The sequence below is a fragment of the Drosophila subobscura genome, chromosome O (genome assembly GCF_008121235.1).
Source record: "Drosophila subobscura isolate 14011-0131.10 chromosome O, UCBerk_Dsub_1.0, whole genome shotgun sequence".
NCBI classification, from domain to species: Eukaryota; Metazoa; Arthropoda; class Insecta; order Diptera; family Drosophilidae; genus Drosophila; species Drosophila subobscura.
In genome coordinates, this window is record NC_048533.1 from 5,998,525 (window position 1) to 6,025,394 (window position 26,870).

General features: G+C 43.0%; 4 protein-coding genes across 4 annotated transcripts; 2 read left to right on the forward strand and 2 right to left on the reverse strand.

Moving 5' to 3' along the window:
* Positions 1-4,395: 4,395 nt before the first annotated feature.
* Positions 4,396-5,407, forward strand: LOC117896809. Its single transcript, XM_034805312.1, has 3 exons — positions 4,396-4,831; positions 4,891-5,013; positions 5,072-5,407. Exons 1-3 carry the CDS (start codon positions 4,479-4,481, stop codon positions 5,214-5,216), a joined length of 621 nt encoding a protein of 206 aa, XP_034661203.1. The 5' UTR covers positions 4,396-4,478; the 3' UTR covers positions 5,217-5,407.
* Positions 5,408-16,232: 10,825 nt separating this feature from the next.
* Positions 16,233-18,130, reverse strand: LOC117898005 (serine protease 7). Its single transcript, XM_034807133.1, has 5 exons — positions 17,971-18,130; positions 17,188-17,574; positions 17,019-17,127; positions 16,671-16,957; positions 16,233-16,607 (listed from the first exon to the last, which is right to left on the reverse strand). The coding sequence occupies exons 1-5, from the start codon at positions 18,050-18,052 to the stop codon at positions 16,303-16,305; spliced, it is 1,170 nt and encodes a 389-aa protein (XP_034663024.1). The 5' UTR covers positions 18,053-18,130; the 3' UTR covers positions 16,233-16,302.
* A 344-nt stretch (positions 18,131-18,474) lies between these two features.
* LOC117896910 lies at positions 18,475-19,298 on the reverse strand. Its single transcript, XM_034805446.1, has 3 exons — positions 18,982-19,298; positions 18,804-18,926; positions 18,475-18,694 (listed from the first exon to the last, which is right to left on the reverse strand). Exons 1-3 carry the CDS (start codon positions 19,266-19,268, stop codon positions 18,559-18,561), a joined length of 546 nt encoding a protein of 181 aa, XP_034661337.1. The 5' UTR covers positions 19,269-19,298; the 3' UTR covers positions 18,475-18,558.
* A 228-nt stretch (positions 19,299-19,526) lies between these two features.
* On the forward strand, positions 19,527-20,239 carry LOC117897308. Its single transcript, XM_034806061.1, has 3 exons — positions 19,527-19,819; positions 19,875-19,997; positions 20,056-20,239. The coding sequence occupies exons 1-3, from the start codon at positions 19,542-19,544 to the stop codon at positions 20,189-20,191; spliced, it is 537 nt and encodes a 178-aa protein (XP_034661952.1). The 5' UTR covers positions 19,527-19,541; the 3' UTR covers positions 20,192-20,239.
* Positions 20,240-26,870: the final 6,631 nt, after the last annotated feature.

Consider the following 26,870-nt stretch of genomic DNA (forward strand, 5'->3'; position numbering starts at 1 on the left):
ACATGGAGCACACATGGAGCAGCGCGGAGGGCGTAGTGTCAGAAAGTTGGTTAGCCAAAGTCAATGACTGGCGCAAAATCAAATCTTCTTATCCTCTCCGATGCTGCCACACAAACCCTTTGGATGAGTGGCTGCTGCTGCTGCTGCTCCACGGTGTCGTGAGTCCTGGGTTGATGCTCGGCAAATTTCATAAATCAAAGTGCCTTCAGGAGGTGCGTGTGGATGGATTCCTGGATTCCATGCACGATGCTGTAATTGCTTTATGCGCTGGAGCGTGATGCGGTCAACATCGCAACGTGAGCGTGGCATTTTGGACAGGGTCCAGAACACCAGCTATCTCTCTCACGCCCTCTCCCTATCTCTCTCTGTGTACTCTTGCCTTCCCTTTTGTCCATTTAGTGAATTGGAAAAGTTGAAAAGTTTTATGATATTCTTCCTATTTTGTTGGTAACTATACACCAGCTATTCGATGCGTCGTTGCTTGAGGTTATGGCCAGCCACTGGCACAGCAGTAAAGGGTGACCTACATTTTTGGAGGAGTACTGAAGTACTGAAGTTCCACCGAAAAACCATGTCCCATAATGGTCAGGAGTCAGAAGTGTTGTTTGGCCAACAATTTCCAGTCCAGACCAGACCAGACACAGAATGTTTCGCTGACAAAGCAACACAGCCAAAGGGTGGTCGTGGTCATCAAAACAAAGGAGAAAGGTAAACTTTTTTGGCACAACTTTAAAAATTGCATGGAAACCTCTAATAAATTATGTCAGTCCTCCGGCTGTTGCTGCACGTTCTGCTGGCTTCATGAGACAGTAAAAAAGAAAAATGTGCATATTTTGATGATAAAAATGAAGATTGCCAGCCATCAAGCGAACACCTCTCTGGCTGACAGCGAAGGAGGAGTGGCAGTGCACTGCACTCGAATGTCAAAGCTAATAAGCAGCTTTCTCCCCGGGGTTTGAGTGGGTAAAACTCCTATGCTGCTGCTGCTACTTTTTAATTTCGTGGTGCAGATTTATGGGTAAATAAAAAGCCAAGGTGATGACACTCTGAGGCAGTGCAGGTGACAAAAAGTTTAGTGTTCACATATAAGAGTATATGTGGCACTCCTTTCCTGTGCTCCTCAGCTTCGCTTCCTCAGCTGAAGCTCTGGCAAAGGAAATGCCAGGCGGCTGCAGCTGTGTGAGTAATGCAAAGAACAACACAGAAAACGCTGCACACTTTGCGGCTGTGCGCACTAATTAATGAAATACTTTCTACTACCTTTCTCTCGGGCGGGCAGGCCAGTGTCAATGCATAAAGAAATTTTGCTAATTAAAAATAATGGCACTGGCAAAATGGCAATAGCAATAGCAAAAGGCTGCACAAACTTTGTCCCTGTGCAATGCCATTTCTTGTGATTATTTTAACAACTTGGCCATGTTGCAGGCGGCGACCATTCGCTGAGAACTCGCTGCTTCACACAGCCATTGTCGGTCGGAGGAGAAGAAGTCGTACAAATTGCTCGCGGGCTGCAAGTAATTGTCTCTGGCTCGTTGGATTTGGATTTGGATTTGGGATTCGCATAGAAAGCCGCCAGTCGCCAGTCGCCTGCTGCTTGCTGCCTGCCGCATGCCGCCTGCCGCTTGCCTTTCTATGCGGCGGTGGGCCCCTCAACATCATTAAATGTGTATATAATGGAATTGCTGTGATTTGTTTCGAGCGGAAGATTTATTATCGCTTTGCCATTTTCCAGGCGAAAAAATCGGCTTTATGTTCCGGTTCCCTGGTGACAGAGTGCAACCAGACGATACCATGGCTCTTCCTGGCACTCTCTCGCTCTCTGACACAATCAGCATCAGAGTCGTTTACATAAACACTTTTCTGAAATTTATTGCTCCTCTCTTTATCCTCCTCGGTCTCTCATTGTGTGTGGTGTGCGAGTATGTCTATGTCAATGGCAAAAGTTTATGCATTTAATTTGTGCAAAATTTGCTTACAACTCAAATTGAATTAACCTGATGACTCAGTGGAATGCCAGGCGTTGTTCCCTCGAATCTTTTCGCCTCGAAACGGGCCAACTTTTATATCCTAGAATCTCGGCAGATGCTTTGTTGGGAAGTAAATCCCCATGGGAATCGCCTGCATTTTGTGTGTGTGTCGTGTCGTGTCGTGTCTGTTGTTCAACTTGAAGTTTTTCCCCACCCACTCGCAAAATGCAAACTCATTTGCATTCAAAGTTATCCCCATTTCAGAAGTTCTGCAAAGGGCACATATGCTGCTGAACACTATTAGGTCTTCATCAAATTAAAATATGTTCGCCCTGACGTAAATAATGGGGAGCTGCACAGAGCTATGACCGACGCTATGCATAGCTATGGCTGAAATTAATTGCCTGCGAAACTATACACAGAAGTCATCTTCATTCTTCTACTCGAGAAGGTGTGCAATTTTCCAGTTATCAAATAAATTAAAACTTGACTTGACCATGGACTCACCCGGGTCCCGGCCAGATCCCCAAAATGCCCAACCAACTGCTTGCTCCTCCCTTGAGTTGTTCAAACATTTGTCCAGCTGTGAGTGTGTGTGTGTGTTTGACACAGATTATACGAGCATTCCTGTGGAGCTTAGGCGACATTGAAGTTGAGGGCTTAGCATGCATTTATTGTCTGTGACAAAATGAAATATCTCTCGCATATGTGAAATTGTTTTGCTTTGCCATTGAAAAAACAATTTGGAATGCCATATATTTTATTAATATTCAGCTTAAGTGGAAAGTAAACTTAATACCTTAATGGATATCAAAGCACATTCTGCCATGCACTCTACTCTGCAGGTTAAACATTCTGTTTTTTTTCTGCATAACTTTGTTATCTGACGATTGGCAGAATTGTGTTTAATTACACTCGTAATCCCCCAGCATATTTCATTTCATTTCGTTTACATTTGCATTGATTATCCAGAGTTTTGCAAAGTTTTTTGTTTGTTTGCTTTTTAAATTGTTTGACGGAAATTGCATTAAATGCGCTTTAAAATAGCCAGAACACAGTTTAAGGTTGCAGCAAAAAATGTGATTTATTTGCACCCATTCCCCGGCAGGGTTTTGCCAATTGTTTTGGCCTGCGGTGTGTCATCAAATTTGATCGGAATGACCATGCCCCCACCTTTTTGGCCAATTGAGTTTGCACTTAATACCTTTTCCGTGTCCGGCCTGCTAATTAATGTCCATCGGCACATCGCACCATCGGAGCATCGGACCGGCCTGGGCCAGGGCGTTCGTTGTAATAAATTGGATTTGTTGTTAACATTTTAGTCGGTAACTTGCCAGGGGAGTTGTTGGCCCAAAGCCAGGTGAATTTAAAGGGAATTCAGGTGCCATTGCCCTGCTTTAATAATTTGTATTCGTGATCAAACTTTGGCCACTCTATCGCTGGCATTCTCTAGAGTAAGTGGCTGCCCTCTGCTCATAAATAGTTCATTGCATTTCCATTAGCCAAGCTCTCTCCATCTCTATACATTTCGCCCAGGTCCGAAGGAAGGTCTGTTCGTTGACCTAATGTGTGCAATTCATTATGTGCAATTAGAGTTCAATTCAGATGGACCATCGGCTGGTCAAAGTTCAAGGCCCGTCTAGGAGCAGCATCTTGAGACCAAAACACATCGTTAATGGACTGTATACGTACGACTCTGGAGAGTCAAAGAAAGTGTAACAATAATGGGCTCGTTTGTTTTCATTGCACACGTGCCCAGGCATCAGGCATCAGGCATCTGGTTGGGCTTTTGGTTAATAGACTCAACATTTGTGGCCATGTTTTTGCTTGGCAAACATTCGGCATGGAGTGGAGTAGGTCCTGGTTGTGGTCCTGCTCCTGCTCCTGCTCCTGCGCCTCTCAATGAGCCACTTTAGTGGTCGGACTCTGTGATGGCTCTGTTCTGCGCTGTTCAGCTCCATAATATTGCCCGCAAAATGAAATTAAACGCGTGAATACATATTTAATGGGGCAAAAATGTGTGGAATGATTTTGACGTTGATTTTTGTTTCCCCTGCCCCTGCCCCTGCCCCTACCGCTACTCTGCCGTTAATTGTGTGCGATATTTTTGCAGCAATTTTTGCATTTTTAACGCACAGAGTGGATCCAGTGTGCGCCTGATTGTTGAAATTAAAAATTAATGCATGATTTTTGGAATGCCAACGTGGATGGCTCTGTAAATAAAGAGCCCACGCTGCATGCTGAAGCACTTTCAATTCCAGATCTCTGTGGGTAAATCATGGACGGAATTTCGTTGTTTTTTGTCTACCAATATTATTAATTAACACCCGCTGCTTAAAGGCATCCGCCAATGATGGATGACTGGCCACTGGGACACTGATACTTGCATTGATTTAAGTGTTTTTTTATTCAAACAATCAATGTGAAGTGTGCCTGGGAGAATATCTCAGGATGCCACAAAGTTGTTTAACATTTTATTAATACAGAAACAATACCGGAAAAATTGCCAGTATGTCGGTTGATGATTTTGAACGTAGGCCCTCCCACCGCGACAGTCGGGGCAGCGTGGGAGGTCTCAGCAAGAGGTCCACCAAGTCGGCTGCCTCCATTCTGCGCGGACACACAATACCTGTATATCGAGCCCCAGTCCTCGAGAACATGGACCATGTCTCTGGTTTTAAAACGGAAGTGGAGCAGTCACTCGCCAAATCCATGTCCAGTGTGTTCCGTCAGAGCACTACGAGCAGACGCTATATGGATACCACTCTTATGGACCACGAGGAATGGGTGCTGCGTGCAAAAAACTTCAGAGACGAGGCGGATGTCAGTCAACACCCCAGCTACAACATTAAGGCGTTCTCTTAGTAAGTTCCAAAAATCTTCTATTTTAGATGAACTCAAACGTTTTTCCCTGGCAAAACAGCGATCTTAATTGTTATGTGAGATATTTGGAGGCAAAGGAGAAGTATGACAGGCAGTTCCACCGAGAAATGCAATTCTTTATAGCCTCTCAATCCAAGGCCATCAATCAGTTTGTTCTAAGGCGGTGGGTAAAGGTAACCAATCCCCAGAAGTATCTCCCCTACATTGATTTTCCCCTACAGCGTTTTCTGCTACAATAGTCTTTGGCCGCCACTGCATACAAAACGGGAACTGAACCGATTTGTTACAAAGTTCTTTCAGCTGACACCCAAACAAAAGGATCGCCTGAACTATCTCATGAAAACCGATCTGAGTTTGGGATCGTAGACCCTCAAGAGAGCAAACAGAACGCACGTAGGAAGCGTTGATAAAATTACAAATGCAATCGTGCTGATTACTCGTAATGACTATTGTTTAATTAGCACAGTTGTATTCGCAATTATGTTATGCAATTTCCAGATAATTAGTCTTTGAAAAAAAGCTTGGCTTCACAAACAATAAATTTAATTTCCATTGAATATGCTTCATTTAATTTGGTTTTTTAAATGGATGGCAGTGATTTCGATACGAGAAAAAAGGTTAAGAGGAAAATCATTTCAAATAATTAAAATTCGTAAAGCAAGGGGAAAAGCTGGTTTCATTTATGATATAAGCTAATTATATTACTCTAAACATTTATACTCAAAGTGTGAAGCTTATGTCAGACATTGAAAGGTGATTACTTTAATGTATAATTTGCAAAAGAAATTTGTCAGCATTGCATGAAAAGAAAGGGAGGAGAAATTGGTCTTAAATGTCACTTCATTCAAAAGTTTCTATAAATCCCTTAAATAGTTAAGGTTTCATAGCTTTTCCAGCTGTAATTTAAAAAGATTAAATACGAAAATTATCTTCCATTTAAATTGTTTGCATTTATCAAATGTAATTTAAGTAAACTTTTATCAATTTGTGCAAGTTGAATATTTGATTTGCATTCATAAATAAATTCAATAAATTCCATAACATAAATGAATTATTTTATTGCTGAACTGTGTATAACAATGTGCGAAATTGTATGCGAATGTTTGAGTGTTTTTCTCAGTTGCTCGACCTTTTTTTAAATTTTGTTGCTTGTCATACATACATTTCCGATAAGCGACAAATGTTTTGCCGCTGCATGTGTATTCGCTTTCATGCCCGTGTATTGTATGTGCTTGTGTGTATATGTATGCTGACAGGAAGTACGTCATTTGTCAAATACTACTTTATGGGCAGTTTTTTTGCCAGCTTTCCAGCTGGGCCAAGTGGAATTTTGTTTGCGCTGCGTAAACACCTGAAAAAGGTCAACTTTACAAATGTTTGCACAACGAAATAATGGACAAAAGGCACGCAGTGGGGGAATGGGATCCTATGTAAATGTTGCACTTTAATTTGATTTTGGCCCCAAGGCCCAGGCTCAGAATTCTCTATATGAAACTCATCAATTAGCTTCACAATTTATTGTTTTATTAAACAAACAATGTGATGAATAATTGCCCACTGGAGTTCAGAGGGCATTTAATATTGCTCAGTTCAGTCAATTTTAATCATGCCATAGTTCCACCAAATACTTTGTCATGGCTTAAGGTTTTTGAAATAATATTTGAAACTATTCTAAGCCTCATTGGGGGAAGGGCAGGTGAAAAGTTCCACACAATTAGTCCAGCAACCAGGGTGGGGTTTTAGCACCACAAAAGAAAATATTCCGCCCCAATTCATGCAATGAAACAAAAAATTTTGTCTGTATCTCCTTTTTATACCCGGTACTCGAAGAGTAAATAGGGTATATTGTATTTGTGCACAAAGTGAATGTATGTAACGCACAGAAGGAAACGTTTCCGACCCCATAAAGTATATATATTCTTGATCAGCATCAATAGCCGAGTCGATTGAGCCATGTCTGTCTGTCCGTCCGTCCGTCTGTCCGTCTGTCCGTCTTGTTTGTCGGCTAGTTCTCAGAGACTATAAGAGCTAGAGCCACCAAATTTTGGCTCCAGACTGCTGTATGCTCACACTGAAACCAGTGTATTTCAAAAATGAGCCACGCCCCCTTCCGCCTCCGCAAAAGGGCGGAAACCTCCCAAATCGACAATTTTGAAGATAAAAGAAAACTGAAAACGCCATTCCGTAGGGAATGACCATATCTATCAGATCACAAATTGGGATCCGTTTGGACCATTATTATAGCCAGAATGATTAATTTTCAGTAGCTAAACCCAGCAGCGCATCTTCTTCATCACCCCCCTTTTTACTGACAATTCCAGAGACCGATAATCAAAGTGCTAGACACAATAAATGTACATCCGATTTGCAAGTAGGAGAGCGAGTCATAATCCACCAACACCAAGAATCCAATTGTCTTTCCTATTCACTCATATAAGGAAAGAAGAACGAGAGAGCCCAGTCTTGTGTTGTTTTTACAGTTACTTTGCTATCTCACTCTCACACGAAAACCAGAGAAAACCAAAAGGAAGAAACGGCGCATTATGATGGTTTCTGTATAACAAATCTTAAATGTAACTCTATTCAAAATTTCCAGTCATTTTTCTAAGCCAAAAGCCACCAAGATCAAAGAATCCAATTGTCTTTTCCTATTCGATTCATACAATTTTGAACGCCAGAGTTCAGTCTCGCATTGTTTCGCCGTTACTATCTCTCTCGCCTTTACTGAAAACCAGAAACAACCAAAAAAGAAGTTTCGGCGCATTATGACCAAATTCTGTAAACAAATCTCAAAATGTAACTCTATTCAAAATTTGCATTTTTTTTAAGCATTTTCCGAACGAGATCAAAAGAAAGAAATCTTTTCCGGGACGAATCCAATTTCATTTTGATTCAAGCCTGCACTCCAGCAGCGCAGCCCAGTCTTGTGTTGTTTTTACAGTGACAATTAGTCAAAACGAAAGAGAGAACCAAAAAAAGAAACGGCGCATTATGATGGAATCTGGATAATAAATATTAAATAAATTTGCATTTAAAATTTCAGAACTTTTCTAGCAGAGAGCCAGTCAAAATCTACCAAGGTCAAGTGAAGGAAATTCTTTCCCTGACGATTTATTTAATTTTGATTCAAGCCAGAGCTCCAGCGCTCATGTTTTTTTACTCCCCTTTTGCTATCAATTACACAGTCAAATGCAAAGAGAGTTCCAAAAAAAGAAGAAACGGCGCATTATTGATGGGTTTGTGCCAAAACAAACTTAAATGTCAAACTGCCCTTTACAATAAATTTTCGATTTCAAAAGTAGGAGAGCGAGTCAAAAGCCACCAACACCAAAGAACCCAATTGTATTTCCTATTCACTCATACAAGGCAAAAAGAACGACAGAGCTCAGTCTCGCAATCTTTCGCCGTTACTTTGCTCTCTCGCTCTCAATGTTTTCTTATTCTTTCTCCTCTTCACTTCCTCATTAGTTAAATGTAAAGAGAGCGCAAATCCCATGCAAAAACGTAGATACACTGATCTGGTCTGGTCGGCTAGCTCAAAATCCCAGAGAGCAGTAGGCCCAAGTGCACGTCACAATATATGTGCATATGTGATTTTAGAGTAGGGGAGCGCGGCCCAAGCCACCAACACCTACGCAGTTTACTTCTTTTGCAGCTTCCTCATCCCCACTCAGTAGTTAAAATTTGTCAGCGCGTTCGGTCCGGTACGGATTCGGTCCGCGAAAAATCGAAAAAATCGGGTAAAATCGGGAAAATAAGGGAAAATTCGGGAAACTAAACGGGAAAAAGTATCGTGAAGTATGTGCAGTGTACAACAACAAGTGTGTGTTAGTGAAATCAATAAAAATCAAGATCATTTGCGGAGGAGCACAGCAGCGAGGCTAGAAGCAGATCGTCGATGGAAATATGCGGCAATATGTGAAAGTGAAGTGTGTGTTAGTGAAGTGAAATAAAATGTGGTGCAATGGTTGAACATTTTGTGGACAAAAAATGCGAGATCATATGCGAAATCTACGACAATATGTGAAAGTGAAGTGTGTGTTAGTGAAGTGCAGTGAAATATGGTGAAATGGTTGAACATTTTGTTGACAAAAAATGCGAGATCAATTGTGAAATATGTGAAAGTGAAGTGTGTGTTAGTGAAATATGGTGAAATGGTTGAGCATTTAATGGGCAAAAATGCGAGATCAATTGCGGAGGAGCACAACAATATGGATCGGCGTTGGAAATATGCGGCAATATGTGAAAGTGAAGTGTTAAATGTGTTTTTTTTTTTACAAATGTACAAATGTATGTACATATGTACGTACATAGAGCTAAAATGTTCTAAATTTGCACCAAGGGCTTGCAATGTGTGTGTGTGAAAATGTGCCAAAAAAGGCGTGAAGTTGTCCACCTCCCTTTACCGTGCAGTCATATAAAAGCGCAAGAAAAAAGAAGAGGCGCAAAAAGCAAAGAGAAGAGCGAGTGTCAGCGCTCTCATTTCAAGTGTCCCCTAATAGGGTGAGGCAACCCAATTCGTGCAAGTCTGACTCTCTCGTTGAGTGTGTGCGTACGAACTTCCGTCCCAATCCCTCACCTTAAATTCATGTGCCCATATCTGTGCTCTTATTAGAATCTCTCGCTCGATCCCGTTTCATTTATTTCGTTTCGTTCGTTTCGTCGTATCGTCGCGCGGGTTACGTATGCATGTGTGTAAAGAGGACAATAAGTGCTTCACGGCACATGCGAAAAGAAGAAGCGCAATGAGGAAAAGAAGAATGTAAAAGGCAAGTGAAAATTGATGTTTTATGTTTGCTTTACAGTTTATACTTTGTTTTCGCAAATGCTCGTATATTTTTCTCAGTGACGATCATTTTTTTCCTTTACTTATTTTTGTTTTGTTTATTGCCGTACACTCTCGAAATTAACCAAAAACAATTCTCCTTACACTTGCACCTCTCGATAAGTGATTGTGGGTGCACGCAAAGGCAGTTTTTCTCTCCTTGCATAATTTTTATACCCGGTACTCGAAGAGTGAATAGGGTATTTTGTATTTGTACACAAAGTGGATATACATATGTAACGAAGGACACGTTTCCGATCCCATAAAGTATATATATTCTTGATCAGCATCAATAGCCGCGTCGATTGAACCATGTCTGTCTGTCCGTCCGTCCGTATTGTTGAGCGCCTTGATCTCAGATACCATAAAAGCTAGAGCCACTAAATGTTGCATCCAGCCTTCTGTATGCTCACACTGTTATAAGTGTATTTCAAAAATGAGCCCCGCCTCCTTAACAAAAAACGCCATTCCGTAGGGAATGACCATATCTATCAGATCACCAAAATGGGATCCGATTGGATCATTATTATAGCCACAATGGAGAAATTAATTTTCAGTGGCCAAAAAGCCCACTCTGCTTCCCTGTTTATGGCCCTGCCCCTGACACATCTCTGCCGCTGCCTCTGCCTCTGCCGCTGCCTCTGCCGCTGCCTCTGCCGCTGACTCTGCCGCGACTCTGCAGTGTGTGTCTATAGGGGAGGGTGGCGAGCTAAAGGAGCATGTTGGCGTGAGTAGTGTTGTTGATGTAGATGACAGATGAAGAAAAAATGTAAAATTTGACAAATAACCGCTAAAGTGCAGATGTAGTACTGAGTGCCGGGTATAAAAGTTGTGACGCGTAAGAAGCGTCTCACACGTCCCTTCTCGTTTGTATTCATTCTTTGACACTTTGAAAGTCCCATAGAAAATGATTCATGCTTCAGTAGTCAGGGGATGGCACGGAAACTCCAAACAGACACGCAAACCAAGTCCCAACCCACACCCAGACCCAAACCCAAACCCAAACCATTTCCAGCAGTCAGCTTCAATTAAGGCTCAAGTTCCACCAATTTTAAAGTCAACTTTGGATGAAAAAATAAAATCACAGTAGGTGCTCTGGCATCCGCAGCTTTGAGCTATAAATTATAATTTCCGCATGCTGAGCTCTCTCTCTCCCTCTCTCTCTCTCGCCCACACCACCACACCACACACCTCTCTGCGGACCTCCATCGTCATCCCATCGGTCCATCGTCCGGTCGGTCATTCTCCGGTTTTATGATGCTTATGGAAAAAAATTCCTTGTTGGTGCATGGCTGCAAGGTGTGCGCCAATTTCCGGCATATGTGAAAGTGTCTGTGTTCGTGTCGGTGTCGGTCTCGGTCTCGGTGTCAGTGTCTGCGTACTTTTATATATAATTTTTTTGAACAAAAAAGTATGTTTGGCCCCTGCACAGGTACTCTGTGTCCGTATTCGTGTCGGTGGATTCTCTGACCGGACTCATGCATACACATGTTGCCAGAGGAGCCGCTGGCACGAAAATTATAATTAATTGCGCTTGAAAAAGTAGACAAGAAAAAACTAATGCCTGCATAGTTTTAAAGCAGGTTAAACCGCAAACTGAAATCACCAGCAAAATTGTTAATATCTCTCATACGCAGTATGTGCCCAAGGAAGGGGGCTGTGCTCGTATGACCAATTAGGATAACAATTCCTTCCATGAATAGTTGATGCTACCCATACGCAGTGTTTGCCTGGGGATAAATTCCACTCTATAAATAGTTAACATCACTAATGCGCGCTTTCGCATGCACAGTAAGCTGGTAGTTCGTATCACTCATACTCACATTTACCCTAGGAATATTTAAGAACAATGTGATGAACCCTTACAATTTATGAACAGCATATCTTTCTGAAGAACCCATCTGAAAGTTTCGCCTTGTCGACAACACCTTCGTTTTTTATGCGTCACAGCCAATTTCCCAGCCACTCATAAACGCTGACTGATTCCTCAGGATCCCTTCTGCTGCTCCTCCGCTCCTCCTGCCTTTTCCCCACCCCATTTGTGAAATGAATGTTGTTTGTTTGCCTTACATAATATTTAACAACAAGTACGGAGTAGCTATCCTGAGCAATCATTGCCTGGTAGCTCGTTTGTTATACAATCCTTGAGTGGGGTATTTGCGTTGCCAGCAGAAGTTTGCTTTTGTGAGGGTAAACTCGTATCGGATGCAGTCATGCGAGACAGTTGAATGATATTTCAATTTGAGCAGATATTTGTGGGGCTCCCAGTCGGGGTTTCTTTAAATTGGGAGATTCAAAGGGCTGGAAAGTATGCGAAGTTATTACCACAGTTTATTGGGGGCTTCTACTTTAATATCAACGAGGGTTTTATGATTTTTTATGAGTTTTACTTCAAATTTCTCAATTAATATAATTCCAAAATCGCATATGTAAGTGTATCCAAGAAACTTCCTGTATTTCCACACTAATTTCCGTAGTCCATAATTTTTATCATCAACATTCTTTGCCTTACACACACAGAGAACACATATCTTATGTGTTTGCACGAAGCTGTGGTTCCTGTGGTGCTGCTGGCTGTGGCCCTGTGGTCCTCGGTCCTGGGTCCTGCCCCACTGGTCGTAACTTCCGCTCAGGACGCACACCACTTGAGTTTTGTGTGGCATTGCAAAATGCATTTTATACGCAATAAAAATACACTTACGGGATTTTTTACAGCTCGCTCGCTTTGAGTTTGTACGCCCGCCCTCTCGCTGGGCGATTTCATTTCTTTTGGCGCCGTTTTTCTTCTATAATATTTCCTACTTACAAAATAAAAACGAAAAGTCAGTTTGTTCGGGTTCTGCCAGTGGCTTGTTTGTGTTTGTGTTGAGTACCAGAGCTCTGCAGTTTTGCAGTTCTCCGTTCTCCGTTTCGCCAGTTCCTTTCCTTTCCTTTCGTTTCGTTTCTATCCTGTTCTGCTGGTGGTGTGCTCTGTTGGTTAAGGAAATTTAATGAGCTACTTAATGTTGTTGTTGCGACTGTTCGGAGCTGCAATTTGGCTTGCTTTATTTCAACTTGTGTGTGTGGGTGTGGATGTGAACTCCTCTCAGTTTACGATTTTAACAAGTTGGTTGTTAAATAAATTTAAATTATACGAGTATTGTCGCTCCCTTTACACGCCGTTTTCTGCGGCTCGTTGGTCATTTCTTTGCCTTACACTTACCCTCACTTTCACATTCACTTTCACCCTCACTCTCGCTTTCCCGTCCACTCCTGGAAGAGTGTGCGGCGCTACAAGTTTATTAATATTTTCCCTGCCAGCAAACACTTAATCATCTGAATGGGTCGCACGGCTCGAGTGCATGATTCCTGTGAAATATCGACAAAAGAAAGGAATCGGGAAAAAGAAGGCTGCAAAATAAACACAAATAAATGGCCTCATCATCGCATTTACCTTTGAGCCATTTTTCAAGCCGAAATGATTCGAAACTTTTCATTACTCGAATGGCCCTGTTGTAATGCTCATGCAAAGTGCTTTGTGTAACCCGAGAACTTTCCACTGCTGAGCATGAAATTTTAATCCAATATTTTACAATTTATAAATGTGAAAAATTCGACAATTTTTCATCAGCTAAAAATGTTTTCGGTATATTTTTCAAGCCATTCCATTTGTACATAGAAAAATCTACATGAACACAAAGTAAACAGGGAAATTAAATTGAATTTTTCAACAGCGCTAGAGAGAAGATGGAAGCCCTCTGAGAACCTTTGTCGTGTATTTCTACGGCTGTGTTATTTGCCCTTTAATTTTTGAGATTTTCCGTAGCTCAATTTGCTTTTAGTAGGTACTAACTCTCTTTATTTCTGTTAAATTAATTGTGTCGTCTATATGGTTCCCCACCGAATAAACATTATGGAATATACATATGTACATACATCCGTACATGTGTATCTACACGCAATCAGCGACTGTAAAAATCAACTGTTCCAATGCTGAGAGATTGAGTGTGTGTTGTGTGTGCACTGTCGATTGGCAATGCAATGCACAAAATGCAAAATTTCAAATGCAAATTCGAAATTCAAATGGCAATGCTAAGTAAATAACGTCATTGCAAAAACGGCACAAATGGAAAAATGGCAAACGGCAAACGGCAAAACGGCAACTGATGATGTGGCGGACCCTGCTCAGTAGCAAAAGCAGTAGCGGCAGTAGCGGTAACAATCAGCCAGCCAACCAGGCTCAAATCGCATTACGCTGGCCTCCATGACCCCCTCCCTGTTTGTGTGTCGTCCCCTCCATCTCTTTGCTAAAGCGGTAATCAAATGCACACACATTCCATGTACACTATTCAACAAATAAAAGGAGAGTTCTTTAAATTCGAAAAGTACCTTGTCCTTTTTATAGATGCATGCATACATTTATACAAAACTGCAGCAGCAGCAGCAGCAGCAGCAGCGCAGCTCCCTACATATCCGTGGAGATTTCCTCAGTGCAAAAAATTCAAAAGCGAGGGGTTGATGGTGGGGGGTCAACATGAAAATTGCTGCAAAATCGACTTTGGCATTTGTGACGGGCCCCGGCAATGAGTGTATTCGGTCCAAAGTCATAAATTGCACAGAAATTGGGGGAATGGAATGGTTTCAGGCGATGCCTTCAAATCAGAAGCGGGTTTCAGTTTCAGCTACGATTTTGGGATTTTCGGTGCCAGTGGCAGTGGCTGTGACAGTGGCAGCTTTGCTATGCATGTTAAATGAAATTATTGCAACTTTTTTCCAGAGCAACTCCTCATGGCGTATGCGTAGCGTTTACCCAATTCATCAATCACCGAATCTCTCTCCCATTTCTCGTACTATGTATATTTTTCCCTAAAATGGACTAGATTTATGCGACAGCTACCCAAAAGGCTGCGATATATAGGTATTTTTTTGCCCATGCGTGCAACAACTTGCTGCTTTGTTTATTTAGTCTCTTCAAATGGTTTCTCTTGGAAGTCTACAATTCTTTTTGCCACTGAGGCTTAAATTTTGTTTTTTTCGCTCTCCGATGGGGCGTGGAAAGCAGTTGAAAAAGTGGTTTTTACTTTCATATTTCCCGGTTGCAAATCGTCGGCATTTAATCCAATTTTGTGTACTGCATTGGCTGGCACTGTGGAAACTTTTGAAAGATTATATTTGAGTTTGCTAAATAAGAGTCGTTCTCTTCGTTGTGCATACAATGTGGTAGCATATAAAATGATGTTAAAACGAGATTGAGTATGGCATTCATCTGTAGGGGGAGAGAGAGAGAGAGTTGGAGATTTGTATTCAAGTGAAATATGAATTGTATGCAATTTATTTCTTTTGGCCGTTGGCCGTTGGCTTTGCATTTTCCCATGGTATTTGCTGGGATCGTTAGCGCTGCTGGCCATTTTAAATGCTGGCAACACAACTCAATTAAGCCTGTAACTGAGTGGAGGTAAAATGTTGGTGTTGGTGTCCGTATCCGTGTCGAGCTCTACCTACCAGAAATTTGCATCGTTTTAGAGTCCTGGGCCCTGGACTATTTCCACACTCCAGGGCCAATTGACGGGGCAGTCAGTGGGGTGTTCACCACACCTGTCTGCCCTGTCTGGCAGGTGGACAAGTCGTTTTGCCACTCCATTGCAACCATTTTCTCTCTGCTGGTGTTTGTGTTGGTGTTGGGCATTTCTCTTCACTTCTCTCCCTCCGATTGTGTCTCTGTGTGCGTGTTAATTACATTTGGCTGGCATTTTGGGCAAAAGTTCGGAAGTTCCCCCCCTTTCAAAATTGAATTACAAGTTTTTCGGTTGCATTTAGCCAAAGTGTTTTTTGTATTCATTTGCCGCATTTATCCCCAAACACACACACTCATACATGACCAAAGAGAAGTTGGTATAAATAACTTTTTTTTTTTCTTTTTTTTTTGGCACAAAGTTGAACAAAGTTTCTGGCAAAAGATAAGTAAAAAAGGAGCAGAGTTTAGAGCTGCAGTTTGTCATTAAAATTGAGTATTTACTTGAACATTAAATTAGATTTTAAGGGGGGCTGAAAAGTATCTGCAGAACACATGAGGGCTTCGGTCAAAATGCAACCCAAGCCACAAAGGATTCTTAAACCCCTTTGTCTTCCTGCTGGGATCCTGCAGGCATCATTAACCTTTCTGCGCACACAAATAATGAGTGGCTCTGGCTATTGTCTACTCTGCTCCGGCCCCAAAATGCAATCAGCCTGAAAACAAGATTGCAAAAGCGTGCGAGGGCTGTGGGAAAGGGTCTTGCATAATAGAAATTCATTGCCAAATTACATAGAAAATCGTTAAGGGTGCAAAGAAGGTGCCGACGGGCAAGTTGGCAGCATCTTGCAAGTTATTCACCAAGCCACTCCATTCCACACTCCATTCCATGCCTGTACTCTCCCTTCCAGCTTTCCAGCGTGAACAACGATTTTAATTACCGCAAACTGCGCGGCTGTAAGCGCATTACGTATACGCAGCGTTGCAGGAGCACCAGCTGATAAAATCGCATTGAATGCAAGTTAATTAAAAGACGTGGTGCGCAATGGCAAAAAAAACCCGCGACTCGACTTGACTTGACTTTAATTAAAACTTAATTTGAACAAAAGATACACAATCCTCGCACCGTATACTCCTCAGGGCCGTAGTGTGCTCTCGATCCAGTCCATGTAGTCTCCCACAGCGGTGTAAACGCCCGGCCAACCCTCGAGACCACATCGATTGCCGAAGGAGACAACGCCCTCCTGGTACCAGGCCTGCTCCAAGCCCCTTCGCATCAGTGGGCCCCCGGAGTCGCCATCGCAGCTGTCGCGATAGAACTCCCCACCAGCACAGATCTGTGCGCCGATCAGATTGATCTGCCGCGTGGCAAACTTCCGGACGCAGGAATCGTGATCGTTCAGGGGCAGGGAGAGTCTCTGCTTGATGTTGCTCTTGCGTGCTGAAAGGATTGAGGGACTCTGTTATAGTATGAACATTCCACGATTTCCTTTATTGGACGCACCTGTGGTTGTTCTTCCCCAGCCGCTGACCACCAGCTGTTCACCCACATTGATTGCCTGGCGGGTTCTGGTCAGGGGCAGGCACACTGGCTGAATGTACTCGTTGAGTGTCACAGGCTCTGCCAGACGCAGCAGGGCAATGTCATGGTAGCGATGCCGACTCGTGGCATCGTATTCCGGATGGACAATAGCCTGCTCAATGGAGCGCTCTATGTAAGGGGGATTGCAATCACCGGCTATACAATCTATATCCTTGCTTGTGTCGTATTCACCCAGACGAACTGTAGTTCTAAAGAGGAATATAAAAGAGATAAATGAGGGTCTTAAGGAGAAAAGTAGAAGCTACTTACAATTGCCCAACTTGTGCAGCCACATCTCCGGTGACACAATGTGCAGCTGTCAAAACATAGCGATTGTTGATTAGACTGCCACCACAACTTAGCTGTCGCTGGCCTTTACCTGCAAGAGAGTAAAGATCAGGCAAAGATTCTTAATGGATATATGTCAGTCTGGACTTACGATCGACATACTCCAAGAGAGCCATCCAGGTGAACTCATCCAAAGCCGTGTCATTGCCATTGTAGACCTTATCGCTGAAGGAATGAGGACCACACTTGGGAGGCACCGGCAGTAGATTACCATTACCCGACCCCTGTTGGCCACTACTCTCTGTGGGCCTGCTGCTCATAACCACAGCTCGCTGAGTAGTTGTATCTTCAGATCCAAATGCCCTGTCATTGGTGCAACAGACATGTGGCTGACGACCAAAGCCATTGTAGCATTGGGAGTTTTTCAGAAAAGAGCGATCATCGTTGCTAAGAGAACTTTGCTGGACGACAGCCAGCAGACTCGGACAGTCATAGATCGATAGGCAGTAGCCCTGCCGTTGATTGGGGTTTCTACAGCCTGCAAGTAGTAATAATTTCAAATTGTAATACGAGTAGTGCACACTTAATGATTTATATGTCAACTTGTTTGAGTCGAAACTAGTTTGTTGTCGCTGTTGTTTTCGCCCGAGAAGTCATTGCCGTAAGATTAATTAATTACTCCAGCAAGAATTTAATTGATAACACAAACCGCTTCATTGTCGTGCACATACAAATTTCGATGTGCGATAATACAGTTTTGTTAGGTTCAACAAAGTACTCTGCTCTGCAGCGAGCTCAAAATTGAATTGAATGGCTTTTTCTGTGATTAATTCGAGTCATTCACATTGTTCTCACACCCATCCCATTGACGTATGGTTATCCCCAAGCACAGTGCATGAGTCAATGAATAAATTATGACAATTTTGTTACTAACTCTCTTGGGCTTCCACTAGAACGTCGGTGAATGCCAGGAGACAGGTAGCAAAAATCCCCAGCGACTGGAATGTTGATTTCATTATGGGGATATTTCCCAAAATTTGCACAAGCACACAAAGTAAATCAAATCAAATCAAAAAAACACTCTCGACTACGCGCTGCGGCCTCGAACGGGAGACAGAACGAACGCGCTGAGACGCTGGCCAACTGATTGCCAAGTCGTCTCCGAGAGGCCTTTAAATACCGCCACGCGAATCGGGGAGATAATACAGATCAGGGTTTTGGGAGAGCGTGAGAGGTATTTATTTCACACATCAGAAAAGTAAAGCCGGTTGAGCAACATTGCGTGTGGGAGAGAATAAGTCAAAAAGCAAAGCTTTTGAGCGGGAGTTAAAAGCTTCAACGGTGATTGCAAGCCACAGTGTTTAGAGCTTATTTTTTATTTTTTGTGTGTTTCTTTTATTGCTTATGGGTCTTACACTGTTTTAGTGTTTTCCTGTTACCGGTCGTTAATAAATCAGAAAATAGTTGCTGTTTTGCCCTGCATGAACCAACCAAAAAACGTTAACTGTTTAGCTAACTTGTGTTAAGTAAAAGTGGTCTTCATTATCCGATCATAGTTGCGCTTTTCGTCAGGCGACAGCTTGCAGAATCTCCGTTCAAACAGCTTCAGCTCCTCCCTGGTGTGCAGTGGTGGCCAGAGTGAGGAATACGACAATGTTCTGAATCGAAACAATATTTATTAATAATAATAATTAATAATAGTATTATAATAATTTATTTAGTAATATTTATTAGCATATTTGTTTGGCAAAACATTTAATTTCTTACCTCACAAACTGCCAGGCACAATCTGCCGTTGGTTGATTCTCTATAAGTTTTTTGAGCTCTCGATTGAGTTGCCTATTATAAAGTCGCTTGGCCTCGCCATAGCGCTCCAGACAGCGCACGTTCCTAGACGAAAAGGTACACAGTTTGAGATAAACTTCTACTTGGCGTTGAAACTTACAGTGGCACAGGAAATGTTTCATAATCGGGATCGATGAACATTTCCCTGTCATCGCAATAGGGTGGTATAAATTTTGGATCAAAAACTTCTTCAGGCACGTCCTGGAACCCCGGCACAATGAGTAGCTTGTCCTTTGGATGGCGCTGAGCCATGTACGGAAAACCACTCGTAAAGTTTTCATCGATTGTGAATGTGGAGGACCAGCGAGAGTATCGCAGAGCTACGGGGTCCATGGTCTGTCTCACTCCCATTGTCTTTCTACCAACAATGGTCTCTTTGGAATCCATTTTAGCGGAAAATAAATGTATTTTTCTGTTTATGTGTTAACTATTTGGATATATTGTAAACGGTATACGAGTATATATGATGAGTGTGAAATGATCGAGTTCAACTTCCTTCTTTGCCTACTCTGATCTGAGGAGATGCTCTTTATCGAAGTCACCTTGCACTTTAACTCGAAATCTGTATAAGTATACAAATATATACAAATGAATATAGAAACTACATTGATAGAATAGCATTATATCATTATATATTTTGTATACAAAATACCCATCGAAATGGAGGACGAGAAGCCTATTGATAGGAAGAGCAGAGTGACTGCAATGCGGAAAACCATAAACTTTGATCGTCACTCCACGATGCGCATGTCGGGATTTTTGCGTGATACTGGGTCCCTTAACTTTCCCAACCTAGGCAATTCAATGCAACTCACGCAATTCAAAACAAGGAGCTCGAATGAAAGATTTGAGATACAGGAGAGAACGAAGGTGCGACGCGGCGATGATGCCGATGTTATGAGTCGATTTCCCAGCTACACAAAGTTTAAAGTCAATTAGTTAGTGTTCCATTATACTCCACGACGGAATAGCTTAAACAATTTCCCGTTGCAGTTCTTATGCTTGCCATCAACGCTACTCAAAGGCCTGTAGGGACTATGAGGCACAATTTCAGCGGGAGATCGCTAACCTGATTGATTTTCAGTGCTCTGCCGTGGAGATGGTCAGCCTGATTAGGTGACCAGTGGCTTAAACAGAGCTTAATCAACATGATAAATACTTTTTTTCTTTAAAGGAACATGACGTACTGCACTCTTTGGCCACCGATGCATAACCATGCCGAGCTGAATTACACGGATGCCAATTTCTTTCAGCTCACAAAAAAGGAGAAGACGTGCTATGACAAGATAATGTCTACGGGAATACAATGAATCTGTTCAGATTATGCTGCAATAAAATATATTTATTTGGTTTTGTTTTACAAGCGAGCCATCAGCATCCATTCTTCAAATTCTTTCGCAACGGGAGCCAAATCAGCTTGCACTTCTGCCGCATTTCCTGCCATTGCTTGGCTTTTTTGCTGCCACAGTGCACTCCCTGGGCGTTTTGGTCGTTCTGCTGCCACACGCACTCTCTGGGCGTCTTGGCCTGCTGCTGTTGACTCGTCTACTCTCTGGATGGCAAACTGAAGTTTATGGGTCAGAAAGTCAACATATTGCTGCTTTCCTCTTTATATGTAGATATTTATTTATCGTATAAGGAGGAGTATGCGGCATATTCCAGACAAATTGAAAAATCTCTCTAGTTTCACCTTTAGCGTGCAGCAAGGAATTTACATTTTAATTTCATTCGATGCATCTTGTTACAGATGGAAACAAAAGAACGCCAGAGCATGGAAAACAAGCAAGCGGCAACTAAAGTAGAGCAAAAATCGAGTACAACTTTTTGCGGAAAACTTGTTTTTCTTTTGCCTTTTGGCATCGAAGCGTAGACCCATCCAGACCCATCTCCACCTCTACCTCACGTCCGCCTTCAGCCTGTTTAGCTTCAATGAATGCTCCAACGCTCCGTTCCACTCCGTTCCTGGCATGTCTCCTTCCTCATCCCCTGATGCCTATCTCTGCTTGCTGGGTAGCTTTGTTTTTTGCTGGTCTATTCATAATTCTACTCGTCCTAAACCCCACCCTATCTATCCCCGGACTATGGCTATGGCTGCACAAATTGAAAAGCAAACACGTGGCTCGGCCCCCTCTAGTTGGCCTTATCACCGGCTACATTGGGATTTTGTAGCCAAAGAGGAACTCTCGCTCTCACAGCCTGTGACACTTCGTCATGTCCTCGTCCTCGCCCTCGCCCTCTTCTGCTGCTGCCTGCCAGTCGGTCACTTGCTCCGGGTACCAGTACCATTTTCAGGACCAGTTTCAGTCGCAGACGAGTTCGAGTTCGAGTTCTGTGTTGAGTGGCAGTGTCACTACATTTTTTGTTGTCTTTGTGTTGTTGGTCATTTGGTCGTTTTGTGTGCCTATTCCTGGGCTGGGCCTATCCATCCTGACTGACTTCTGACTGGGCCATTTTTGCGTTCTGTCTAAGCTCTGGCTTAGGTCAGCACTTTGCCATTTTGCCATTTTCATAGCTGCATGCACCATGGCTCCCATTGTCATCGTTCCATCTTCCATCGTCATTGCAGTCCGTCCGTCATTGCGTGTCCTCTTGGGCATTGTTTAATAATTTTCCTGCTTAGACCTGGGCTTTTACGGCAGCATGCCGGAAATTCCAGCCACCGGTGGCGTCACACAAAAAGTCTTGTTGGAATTTTTTCCTCAACAGAAGCTGTTGCTACTAAACTTTAACTTTTCCTCTGTGCGCTCCATAATGCTGGCATTATGAGGAAAGACAGAGCGAAGCTCCAAAGCCGATGATAGGGTATCATTGCTAATTTTCTTGGCCACTGCCCTTGCGCTGCCATCCAGCCAGCATCCGGCAGTTGGGGCAAAAGTTTAAACAAAGTTTAAGGCATTTACTTAGGCATCTTCAATGGCGAAGGAGAAGCAGCAGCCACAGCAGCAGCAGCAGCAGCAGCATCGGCAAACTGCAGAAGCTAGACAGCCATCAAAGGCAGACAGCACTTCAGTTGATTTCCGGTCCAAGACGCCATCGAGCTGAAGTAGTGCTCCTCGGACTCAATTGTTTGTGTGTGTGTGGATGTGGATGGCAATAGGGTTGCGGCTGGGTTGGTCGAGTGGCTTGTATATTAATTGAAATTGAAAACACTTTCGAGTGTCCAATCAAGGAGACGACGACTCATGCCGGTAATTATAACTGAATTCAATCCAAAAGTAATCAAAAGTTATAAGAATTTCATGGCCATTACTGAAATTGTTTGGGCTGTCAGAATGTCCCAGGCTTTAATAATTTATTAGACGTAGATACGGGTATGTGTGTATTTTTTGGTGCAGCCATAACATTGTTTTAATTAAACAAAAGAAGCAAAAAAATGGGCAACAAGGAAAGAGGGAATGCATAGAAATTCACCGAAATTTATGCCTCAATTTGTGTGGCTGTCTGCTGTACCTGCTGCTGTCAAGCATAAATTCCGCAGGAAACTAGCAAAAAATTTAAATTAGCTGGCACTCGGGAAATGTGGAAATGGGGAAATGTGGAAAACATACAGATAAAAGAGATGAGAGAGGGAGAATAACCGTAGAGGGAACACACACATACAAGTTGGCTTTTAATTTGCACTTGACCCTCCTCCGTGTGAAGCCCGGACGCTCCCCTTCAATATTAATGAACTGTAAAGGGGTTGAAACGGAAAACAAAAACTAAACTCAAACAAATGCAAAAGGGTTAAAGCACACACAAATACACCAACGAGTGTGCACTGTATACAGTAGAACACATGTTCAATTAGCTAAATGCCAGTTTTGTGTGGCATTTTTATGGTTTGGTCAGTGCACCATTCTGTGTTCTGCTGCACTCTCTTTTTTATGTTGGGGGAAATGCAATTCATAAATCGCCAGCAATTTAATTAGAGCTGGGAAACGCTTCAAAAGCGTTGCCCTACACACTTTTTCCAGCACACGGAGTTTGCCCGCCGCTCATTAAATTAAATTTCAATTAGCCATACACACACACGTCCGAGTGCAGAGGGTGTGTGTGTGCGTGTGTGTGTGAGTGTGTGTTTTGGCCATGTTAATCAATGGAGCGTGTGAAACGAAACTGTTGCCATTATTATGTGGCCGCATTGGCCAGAAACTTTGCCAGGGATTTCGTGGATTTTGGCTTTTGTTGTTGCTTCCGTGTTGCCATCCATCGCCAGCCCCCGGCCACCAGCCCCCTCGGCTAGCCACCGCCAACCCAATGATTTTGGTGATGGCAAAATGTTTGCCCTGGCTTAAGGTGCTCCAAAACTTAGTTTAAACTTTGTTTTACGCCAGGTGACCTAAGCACCTACCTCTTGTGCATTAGCCACAACCTTTCGAAGATGCACAGGATCCTCCCGGTGTATAGGGAATCAATGGCTTTGGCTTAAGTTGCTTAAAAGTTGGCATAGGATCTGTATTCTCTAATGTATTGGGCATCTATACTTAGAAGATGTTTTGTGGGAGGATGAATTATTAAATGGGGATGCAAGTTGAGTAATATACAAAAACAATTTAGAACTATTTAGCAAGAAGAACTAAATCCTGAGTTATACCCTACAACCTCTTGTGTAATTATCTCCTCCCATTACTAGATATAAGAGTCTCTTAAAGATATATGCTCGAACTGATTTAGTAATCCCTTAAAGCTCTGCATTCCATTTTATCTGAAGTAGCTCAAGAATCCCCTACAGATCCTTCAGTGCCTTTATGCGCATGGAATCTAATTTAATTAGCAATTATGTGATGTAAACAAAACAATTTGTGCAGTCGCATTAAGAAAAGCGCAACTGAAAACCCATTGACCCACATTTTTGTACCGCTTAAATGCTCAGACGTGACCCATTCAACTGTCTATCCATTTTTCCGTCTCCATTGCTGGCAGTCTCAGTGTGTCTTTATGACTTTCTCTGTGTCGTCAGCCCCCACACTCCGTGTGTGTGTGTGTGTATTTTCAGGCAACAAACAATCCACCAGTGGCAGCAGCAAGAACAACAATGGGGCTGCAGTTGCAGCGTCCCACTTACTCGTACTCGTAGACTTGAAATGCATTTCACTGTCGCCCCTACAGGCCCAGCGTTGGACTGACGCAAATCCCTAAACAGCAAGCGGCGACTAGGAAACAAGTCAACAAGGCCCAACAACAATGCCACCAAATGTTGCATGTGGCACAGCCGTGCACACGCAAGCACAAACAGGGCAGACTCTCCTCTCCTGCCTGAACAAACAGGACCAAAGTCAGCGAGAAAGTCGAGTCGTCGTGTCTCCGCCGCCTCTGCCGCCGTTGCATGCTTTATTACCATTTGGGATTCCCAAGCGTCACAAGTGGCACTCGCCGCACACAGCTTCCGCGGTGCAAGCGGGATAGCATCGCCTATACCCTTCTCGTTTTGGCCGCGCAAGCAATATATCGCCATCCCTCACGCACACCAAAGAGAGTTCTGCAAAGGCTAAGAGAACGAAAGCTCTGTCAGCCGAGCTCCGAGCGCCCGAACCCCATCGGGTGCCGACTGCAGCTTCGTATTCAGTGTGGCTCGTCCTTTGCTGTGAGGCAGTCGAAGGACTGCCAGTCGCGCACCAAATCATGCCATCCCTTCTTTTGTTTCTTCTCTCAAAAAGTTGGAAAACTTTTTGCGAAAAAATGGCGACTTCAAAAGTGGTGGAGTCTATGGACGCGCCCTGACTCTGACTTTGGGCCCAGAATGTATTGACATAGTTTCAGTTTCAGATAGTTGCTCGCCGGCTTCAAAGTCATTCAGGTGCAATAGAAGAGTTGAGAGGAGAAAGTTCCTGCTGCGTGCCCCGTACCCCGTGCCCCGTGCACCATGCCTCGAATGTATTTATTTTTATTGCTGTTCATTAGTTGGCAGTTGCCATAATTTCAATTTTATAGTTTCGCTAGTATTTAATTTATGTTGAATGCCGAAACTTTTGCGCACCCCAAAAATTGTTTTCAGCTAATGCAGAATTTTTGATTGGTTTTTGCCCGCACGGGGGCATGAAAGTTTCGGGGCGGGCATTTGAAAATTAATTTCCACCGAAATAGGAGCGAGAGAAACTAAAGTCCGTTTTAAGTATTTTGTGGCACATAATTCATATCGCAAGTATGAGGCCCACCCGCATGAAATAAATCAAACGAAATTGATGTTTCCCCTAGTCAGCCATTCCGTGGGGAAAATATATGGAATTTGCGGGGTGGGCGCGATATCAAATTAAGTGTAAGCCGCTTTGCATCGCATCGCAAAATACTTAGGCATCCCATTCAAATATTTATGCCAAATTGAGGACGTCAATTGACCTTTACAAATAATTTCCAGCTGGTCGGCGGCCATTAACGCAAATTGAATAGTCGCATAATAGTCCTTAATATGATGCTCGGGGGGTAGCACGTAAACCCCTTTAATAGCCCAAAAATTTCATTTGTACTCATCCCAAATTTTTGGTTGGCAATTTAACTCTAACTTCTATGTGATACGTGCGTGAAATGTAATATTTTCATCTTTTTCCAGGTGGTTTTTTCGCTCGATGGGCGGGCAAAAAACTTGCCAACACGCAAATGCTGGCAGTCATAAATTTTAGCGTGCTTTTGTGCTAAAAAGTGGCCAGCAGGTTTGTTTGCCACGTGCAGTCTCGTTTTTGGCTCTCTGACTTTTTACACATGGCATCAGGGCAGGGGTTCTGGCCTCCACTCCACTTGTATCCAATCCACTTCCTGTCCCCTGTATGTGTGTGTTTGCATACCACCAAAGCGGAAGTTCTGATCCTCCCATGACAGGCAACCGAGGCAGCAATTGCAGCATATTTACCCGCTAGTTTTGTGAAAACTCTATTTAATTTCAGTTGTTCTTTGTTTCGTTCTCGTTTTTCGGTTTGCTCACGTCTCAGTGCATTTTTTGTGTGTGACGTGCCCCTTCCTCATTGCCTCTCATTTTTCATCTGTGCTGCGTGCAGCGGGAAGGTTGCCTCGCCTTTTCCTTTTTTTCGTTGCCGCTCTTGTACAAGGGTCCAGCCCAGCCGATTTTGCAGCATTTAATTTAAGTTACAGCACAAGCTGCCGAGATTTATTACTGACCCTTAACAAGTCTCCGTTGTCCGGCTGGTTGCATGCCCCTTTTTGTGTCCTTTCCTCTGAGAGCTTTCACCATTTTTTTGTGCGTGGCCCCAAAAGAAGAGGAGGAGGCAGGACACCATATAAGAGCTGTACTTTTTTCCTTTGTAGCCGTCTGTCCTTTCAAGTGTTATATTTTTTTATTGAAAATTACACAGGAAAGAACTTTAGATGGAGTGCTAGAAAAGAGAACAAAAATGTTTCGTTGGCATAACCAAAAAGAAAAACTCAAAATAAAATCAAAGAAAAGTGAATATTGATTTTGGCTTTACTTAATTGCCTTTCCTTTGGGTATATTTTTCATAGTTTTCTGCATGCCTAAAATATTTCTTTACACATGCAAATGTGTGCAGAAACTAACATTTATCTTCATAAGAATAAATTGATGTCATCAAAGTAAAAACCGAAACCGAGAACTTTGTCGACCTTCGACCTGTGCCCCAGGACCCCTCGGGAATGGGCAGTTTCGAGCAGTGCAGTGGGCTTCGGGCCCGACCCGGTCCAAAAGCCCATAACCAATCTCAGTACAATAAATTAAACCTAAACAATTCATTCGACTCCTCGGCTCCTCGGCACGAGTAATCGTAGGTCCATGTTGTCTCTGTTTCAGCTGCGAGCTTCATCAGAGGACATTTCCCCCCAGAGAGGGAGAAGGAGAAGGAGGAGAAGGAGAAGGTAATGCATTGGGAGCGGGAAGTAGGAGGACGCTGGGCAATAAAGCAGAAAGCCACTTCTTAGTTTGCTTGCAGCTCGAGCGGAAACCATATAAATGCGGAAATGATAAAAATGCCTGCGAACATGTTTTCCGAGCGTATGCGATAAATTGCAATGGCAATGGAGGTCCTCGGTCTATTCTCGTAC

Bases quoted from the DNA above. Each gene is read 5' to 3' on its own strand.
- LOC117896809 (XM_034805312.1), top strand. From the start codon at position 4,479: ATGTCGGTTGATGATTTTGAACGTAGGCCCTCCCACCGCGACAGTCGG. The intron at 4,832-4,890 runs GTAAGTTCCAAA...CTGGCAAAACAG, and splicing joins AACATTAAGGCGTTCTCTTA to CGATCTTAATTGTTATGTGA. The intron at 5,014-5,071 runs GTGGGTAAAGGT...TTTCCCCTACAG, and splicing joins AATCAGTTTGTTCTAAGGCG to CGTTTTCTGCTACAATAGTC.
- LOC117898005 (XM_034807133.1), bottom strand. From the start codon at position 18,052: ATGAAATCAACATTCCAGTCGCTGGGGATTTTTGCTACCTGTCTCCTG. The intron at 17,575-17,970 runs GTTAGTAACAAA...TACTACTTGCAG, and splicing joins TCTAGTGGAAGCCCAAGAGA to GCTGTAGAAACCCCAATCAA. The intron at 17,128-17,187 runs GTAAGTCCAGAC...ACTCTCTTGCAG, and splicing joins TCTCTTGGAGTATGTCGATC to GTAAAGGCCAGCGACAGCTA.
- LOC117896910 (XM_034805446.1), bottom strand. From the start codon at position 19,268: ATGGATTCCAAAGAGACCATTGTTGGTAGAAAGACAATGGGAGTGAGA. The intron at 18,927-18,981 runs GTAAGTTTCAAC...CTTTTCGTCTAG, and splicing joins GAAACATTTCCTGTGCCACT to GAACGTGCGCTGTCTGGAGC. The intron at 18,695-18,803 runs GTAAGAAATTAA...GTTTCGATTCAG, and splicing joins TGTGCCTGGCAGTTTGTGAG to AACATTGTCGTATTCCTCAC.
- LOC117897308 (XM_034806061.1), top strand. From the start codon at position 19,542: ATGGAGGACGAGAAGCCTATTGATAGGAAGAGCAGAGTGACTGCAATG. The intron at 19,820-19,874 runs GTTAGTGTTCCA...TTCCCGTTGCAG, and splicing joins ACAAAGTTTAAAGTCAATTA to TTCTTATGCTTGCCATCAAC. The intron at 19,998-20,055 runs GTGACCAGTGGC...TTTTCTTTAAAG, and splicing joins GAGATGGTCAGCCTGATTAG to GAACATGACGTACTGCACTC.